This window comes from Macrosteles quadrilineatus, unplaced genomic scaffold, assembly GCF_028750875.1.
Source record: "Macrosteles quadrilineatus isolate MER2022 unplaced genomic scaffold, UCM_ALF_1.0 Scaffold_1__1_contigs__length_201487025, whole genome shotgun sequence".
In the NCBI taxonomy this organism is placed as follows: Eukaryota; Metazoa; Arthropoda; class Insecta; order Hemiptera; family Cicadellidae; genus Macrosteles; species Macrosteles quadrilineatus.
In genome coordinates, this window is record NW_026542594.1 from 83,552,744 (window position 1) to 83,559,722 (window position 6,979).

The 6,979-nt window shown below is 47.1% G+C and overlaps 1 protein-coding gene across 1 annotated transcript in view; it reads left to right on the forward strand.

Moving 5' to 3' along the window:
- Window positions 1–4,485, forward strand: part of LOC128998485 (nonsense-mediated mRNA decay factor SMG8) — a 309,227-nt gene extending 304,742 nt beyond the window's left edge. The window contains exon 23 of the mRNA XM_054424638.1: window positions 4,288–4,485. Within this exon, the coding sequence (XP_054280613.1) occupies window positions 4,288–4,408 (121 nt within the window). The 3' untranslated portion in view covers window positions 4,409–4,485. The remainder of the gene's footprint in view (window positions 1–4,287) is intronic.
- The last annotated feature ends 2,494 nt before the right edge of the window (window positions 4,486–6,979 follow it).

Here is a 6,979-nt window from a genome sequence, read left to right on the forward strand (position 1 = left end):
ATTCCGGTTCTAGTAGTCCAGAGTCTAATAAAAAACATTTTTAATTATGGTCTCTTCTGACCCACCAAAACTGCAACCCATCGTTTGGGAACCGTAGTGCTTTTTTTTTTTTTTTTTTTTTTAGGGAGAGGAGGGAAAATGCTTTTACGCACACAGGTAGCCAGCCTGTAGTGTGAGACTCCTGAAAATTATCAGACTACTCACTAAAAAACCCCCTCTACTCTGTTGGACACAGACCTGGAATTGTTTGTCACATTACTTCAAGTCTGGCCAACATGTGACCTAAGCCCTCAGGGCTCGCACCGTTTCTGGCATTTAGATTCTTAATGACCTACACCGCATCCCGGTCAAGGTCGATCTTCTTGGCGCGGAGAATACCCTGGATATAATGTGACACACAGGTCCAATTGTCCTCACCCTCCGTCATAATCGGTATGACCGTGTCCACCGACAGCAGTCCTATTAATTGTTGAGCCTCCAGGCGGGGCCTTTCCCAGCGCTGGCAGTGGAAAAATGTATGTTCCACGTCATCGAGAATGCCTGGGCAGTATATGCAGTCGGGTGACACGGCTTTGCCCATCCTGAACAGGTACGACCGGAAAAAGCCGTGTCCCGTCAGAAATTGGGTGAGGTAGAAGTCCACCTCTCCGTACCGCCGATCAACCCAAGGTTGGACTTGCTGTATCAGTCGCCTGGTCCAGAGTCCCCGTGTCTCCTGTTCCCAGCCCTCCTGCCACAGCTGGTAGGTGCGGGTGCGTTCCTCTGTTCGTGCCTCGTCCTCCCCACGGCGCCGGTAAATTGCCCTTCTCTCCGCCGCCAAAAGTTTGACGGGGATGACTCCAGCAATCACCAGGGCGGCGGGCTCGGACACTGTTCGGTAGGCAGATGCTACCCTCAGTGCTGCCTGACGCTGCACTCGGGCGAGCCGCATCCTGTATGCCTCCTTATTTAGTGCGTCTGCCCTCACCTCAGCACCGTACAAGAGTACGGACTGGACCGAAGACATTAACAGCCTTCTACGACTGGACCGAGGCCCTCCGACATTGGCCATCAACCGGCTAAGAGAAGAAACCACCCTAGCGGCCTTGTCCGCTGTACGGAAGATCTAATCCCGCCAGCTAAGCTTGCTGTCTACCATGACCCCAAGATACTTGGCAGAACGAACAGTTTGAACCTCGACGGCTCCCACCCTCAACGGCACGATGGTGTCAATCCGTTTTTTTGTCAAAATCACGATCTCGGTTTTGCTCAGAGCAAGTGAGAGACCGTGGTCTGCCATCCATGCGTTTATGGTACGCATAGCTCGGTTTAGCTTTAGCTGAGCCAGCTCAACGCTACGTGCAGCTATCAAAGCTGCAACGTCGTCTGCGTACCCAACCAAGACCGTTTCCTCAGGCATTTCAGACCTCAGAAGGCTGTCATAAGCGACGTTCCAGAGGTCTGGGCCGAGTATGGAACCTTGGGCAGCACCAGAAGTGACACTCATCGTCCGCGGGCCCTCCGCAGTGTCATAGGTTAGGAGGCGAAACCGGAGATAATCCTCTATGATGCGCATGAGGTATGCCGGCACGTGGAAGGTGTTCTCCAGAGCATCCAGCATATCGCACCACCTCGCCGAATTAAATGCATTTCGCACATCGAGCGTTACGAGCAGCACAACCCTGCGAGAGTAGTGGGTAAAATCCTCAGCTCTCATCACGGCTTGCTTCACCTCCTCAATCGCATCAATCGTTGACCGCCCCATCCTGAATCCATACTGACGAGGGGAGAGGTCCCCCGCAGCGACAACGGCTGAATTTAGCCGGGAACGGATGAATTTCTTGAGGACTTTGCCAGCCGTATCCAACATACACAGAGGTCTGTAAGAGGATGGCAGATCTGGGTCTCCCTTGCCCTTCCCAACAAGCACAAGCCTAGCTGTCTTCCAGCACAAGGGGAAAACCCCTTCAACCAGGCAGGCGTTATACATGCTCAAAAGGATCAAGGGGTTGGTAGTCAAAACCTTCTTGAGGACTTCACCGGGCACCCCATCGGGACCAGGAGCCTTGTTGTTCTTCAGGGACGTGACGGCCGCCACCAGCTCTTCAGGGCTGAAAAGTGGGACGTCGTCCACCCTTCCATAATCCCGCAGTGGGCGCAACGCGTGAGCCGGGAAAAGGGACTCGACTATCCTCTCCATAGTGACCCTGTCCATGACGGAAGGTGGAGAGCGGGTTCCAAGTTTCTTGGTTACAAGTTTGTAACCCAGGCCCCACGGGTTGGAATCAACATCGTCCCTTAATTTATCCCAGCAACTGCGTTTACTCCGATTGATGGCTCGACGAAGATACCTCCTAGCCACCCTATAAGCATCCGACTTACGCCGTCTGTCTAGGGGTTCTCTAGCCCTGGTAGCAAGTCTTCTGGCCCTCAATGCCGCTCGACGCAATTCCGCAATCTCGGCAGTCCACCAGTACACAGGACGCTTATTGCACCGGTATCTCCTGCGAGGCATAGACTCATCGCAGGCCGAGACAATCAGTTTCATCGTGGATGCAACTAACGCCTCTGCGTGAGGCACGCCAGTTGCAGGGTGAACCACCGGCGTTCTTCGTAGGATGGCTCCGTTGAATTTTGCCACGTCCAGTTTTTTAATGTTCCATCGAACGGGCACTTGACGAAACGCTGCCACTTGTCTCTGATGACCATCGAGGACGTCAAAAATTATGTACTGGTGGTCACTGGCCGTGTAATCCTCCAGGACTCTCCAGGCTCTGATCCTTGGCAAAAGAGACTCAGATGCAAGGGTAATGTCTGGGATCGTTCCCCGCATCCCAGGGCGCCGGAAAGTTGGCGTGTTGCCCTCGTTGACGACAACGAGTCCGGCTCTGGCAGCAAAGTCCAGAATGTACTTGCCCCGGGAATTGGTGAGGGTCATTCCCCACTCGACAGCCCTAGCATTAAAATCCCCACCCACGACGACGTGTCCTGTGGTATTGCGCACGCTCTCTTCTAGGCGGTCTATCTTCTCACGAAAGTCACGGATGGCCTCGTTGGGAGTAAGGTAGGCACTGAAGTAAGTGACATCCCTGCACCGAACCCAAACGAAACCTCGGCCATTCGCGTGACCCCGCACTTGTACATTAGCTGCATTACGAGCCCAGAATGCAGCAGTGCCAAGACTATCAGGGAACCATAAAGATGGGTCCCTATCTCGATACTGGTACTGTTCGCTGATTAAGAGAGCGTCGACATCGTGTTCGAGGGCAAACTGACAAAGAAGTGCGTCAGCCGTCCTGGATCGCTCCAGATTGCACTGAAGGATTCTTATCTTCGTGGGAGAGATTTCGCTTGCTGTAGAGCAGTTTTAAATACACTACACTGCCCAGACCCAGCTATATGCTTTACATGTTTGTCAGCGAGCCCATTTTCTTTGCAAAGGAAACAGGACTCGACTTTGCAGTCCTTACGGATGTGACCAACCTCCCCGCATCAGTCAGGAACGGGTATACCCTCGGGGACAAAAACCCCTACCCCGGTTCCCCGGGGCCCGACCTCCGTTTGCCCAGCACCGGATACCTGACGTGCCGGGGGTCGCCCGTCGCAATGCAGAGCCCGACCTCTGCATCCATGCCGCACTCCTTGACCAAGGACCGAAGTGGCTGGTTTCTCACGACCCACTGAGAATACCCATCGGCAGTGCAGAGCACACATCAACCCCTGCAACACAACAGGGGCACTCCCAGGGACTCCCAGTGAGTTCGTCGGTCACCCTTTTAGTCGCCTCTTACGACAAGCCCGAGAAGGCACGAGGGAACCGTAGTGCTAAATTAAACTATTTTAATAAGAATAAGATAGTATCTTCATGTGAGGAGACCAGTAAAACCGGGAGCCGCCATACGAATGGTCACTGTGTCTCAGCAGTCGAAGGGTTTACCCCCGCTACTTTACATTGTTTAATTATGTCATCAACTGACTCATCACTCCTACCTTTGTTAACTTTAACTTATCCCTTCATGTTTTCCTTCATATATGTAACATGGTCATCCGTGGTTATTTATCACGTTAAAATGCTGTAAATAATTGGAAAATTATATAAAGTTAATAAAAACCTAATATGGTACATAAAGTTCTATAATTTAAACAAAATAGGCATTGTTTAACGTGGCCATTCACACATGATTTCACCTAATCTCTGGAAAACTTAATACTCAATATTCATCCCATTCAAATACTGTACTGTATTAAGTTATATAAGTTGACTGTAATGATACAATACTGACAGTGTTTTTCTTAATGTGTAAATAGATATGTGTATGTGGGGGATCAAGGACCATATCTTCCCCCCAAGGATCCTATTCCAGCCAACTACGGACGGTTATTAGCTGGGATGTACGGCATTTCCGAGATCACTGACACCAAGCCATAACTCAGCTGTGTCTTGAATACAGAGATATAGGAGGATGTTGTGCGGAGAGAATAAACTCAATGAAAGTTCTTCTTTTACTTTTAATTCTTTCTCAATAATTTTTTAGACAATCCAACTTTAGCTGAAGAAAATTTTATTTTTTTATATAAAAATTAGAATTTATTTTGTAACATGTTCTAAGTATTGTATAAAAAAATTGGTTCTAACAGTAATACCGTTGTTAAAAATATTAAAGGTAGACAAGACTTTAAAAAGTCAAAAATTAATAGACTTGACAAAAAAGATGTGTATTTAAATTGGATAATGTTTACAAAATCATAATAATAAAAAATAACATATGTTACTTATTAATCAGAAAGATTGAGCACAAGCAGGCAATAAGTTATAACATCTTCTCCCCTCCAAGACAACTAACCATTCGAAAATTAGATTTCCTTTTCATTTTCATTCGTTTTTTCTTTGGAGCAATAGTCATTTTTGGCCGAGGTTTGCGAAGGCTAACTTTGGTACTCACCAGTTCATTAGTGATTTTCACTTTGGGCTTACGTTTTCTTCTTTGTTGTTTGATTTCTTTGAATATTTCAGAATACTTCTTATTCCTCTGGTTATCACTGCTGGACTTGAAGTACTTGCCGTGGTACTGTGAGATGTCAAAGGTCTCGTCACTGACCAGGCTGACTGAATCGTCCACTATTGACAATCTCCTCACAGACTCGTCTCTGGAGATTTTCATAGGTGACAAGTTGGGATTGTCCTCCACGCTGTCTCTTAGCACCTCCGCCATCTGCTCTTCAAGACACCATTGTGGCATCGTAGGTTCATCTGAGCGACTACAGTTGTGTTTAAACAAGACCATCAGGCATGGGAACTTGCAGCCACACTGAGCACACTTGTTTGTTTGCTTGCCATCGTTAATTCTCCTCACAGTCTCGTCTCTGGAGATTTCCACAGATGACAAGGTGGGTATGTCCTCCACGCTGTCTCCTAGCACCTCCGCCATCGGCTCTTCAAGACACAATTGTGGCATCGTAGGTTCCTGTGAGCGACTACAGTTGTGTTTAAACAAGGCCATCAGACATGGGAACTTGCAGCCACACTGAGCACACTTGTTTGTTTGCTTGTCATCGTTATTCTTGTGCTCTTTCCAGTACACACGTTTCTTCTTGTGTCTGTAGAAGGAGGTATTGTCAAACTGCACGTCACATCCACCACAAATTATCAACTCTGAATCGTTCTCCGTTTTCTTCATTTCCCATAGAGGTTTGGCTTTATGTTGTTTGTCTGTTTTCACTTTCCTCCTTTTGTCAGTTACTGCGACGATCCTGTTCTCGATTTTGACACTATATTCCAGCATGGCTTCTCTCAAGACTTCGAGTATTTTGGAAGTTTCTATAGGCTCATCGTTAACTATCTCCTTGTCTTCATCAGGCTCTTCCGTACTCTCTCCAACCATTCGGACCATCTGGACACTAGTGAGAATGTCAGAATGTTTCTCAGAGTTCTGAACCATATTCTACGCCCCCAGTAGTTGGCATTCCATCCCTAACGCTTTTTCTTTGATTGGAACACTGTCTAAATGTGTTGTTTTGATTTTGATTTCTTTGTTTCGGGTCCTTTCTTCTTGTGAGATGTTTTCTGCTAGAGTTGCACCGTAGTTGTCAATCTCAAATGATTCCTTTGCTATTTCGTGCAATTTACCATATTCAAAACATGTCAGAGTAAAGTTATCAGTGATACGTCCAGCATTTTTCGAGGCACTGTCAGTATGCAGAAGGCGATGGTGGGATAGTTTGCACCCATTGATTCCACAAGGTTTCTTTAAATTGCAAAATTTGATGTGGTGACGACGGAAGCAAAAGAAACACAGTTTTTTCTCAATTATCATCTTCCACCGCTGCGCGACCTCTGCTTTTCTGAAAAGCTTACATTTATCGGTTGGTTTCATGACCCTCCGAGCAAAACATGCAAACGTTTTCATTGGGTGAATTAGTCAAAACTGGTTTAGGGTCACTTATCTTCCGCGCTGTCTCCTTGGGTGGACGAAAATAAATACTCATAATGGAACACTGATTTTTAAGCCAGTTACAGAATACTTTCAGGTCAGTAAGTTTTTCTAAATGCATGCTATTCACTTGTTCGGCCCACCTGTACTTCAGAGTATAGGGGAGCTTACTTAAAAGTTCATTCAACAGGAGAGGATTTATTAGGTACATTTCCAAATCCAACGATTCTGCGGTAGAGGTCAGGTTTAAAAGAGTTGTTGAAAACTCAATAAGGCTGACAGCGTCATCCTCCTTGACTGGTTGGAGCATGCGCGCCTTCTTCAACATTGACTCGACTATAAACTCTGGACGTCCAAAACGCATTTGTTAAGTTTTCATCACTGTACTCAAATTTTTACCTGATATAAATAGGCCTAGAGGTTTTACCATTTTAAAGGCATCTCCCTCCAGACAATTTCTTATTCTGTCAAGGTTTTCATCGTCATTAAAAAGGTGTTTAGTCGTATTGTAACAGGAATAGAACATGGGCCGTTCGTCTGGTTTCCCACTGAAGGCGCCTTCGGCAAGA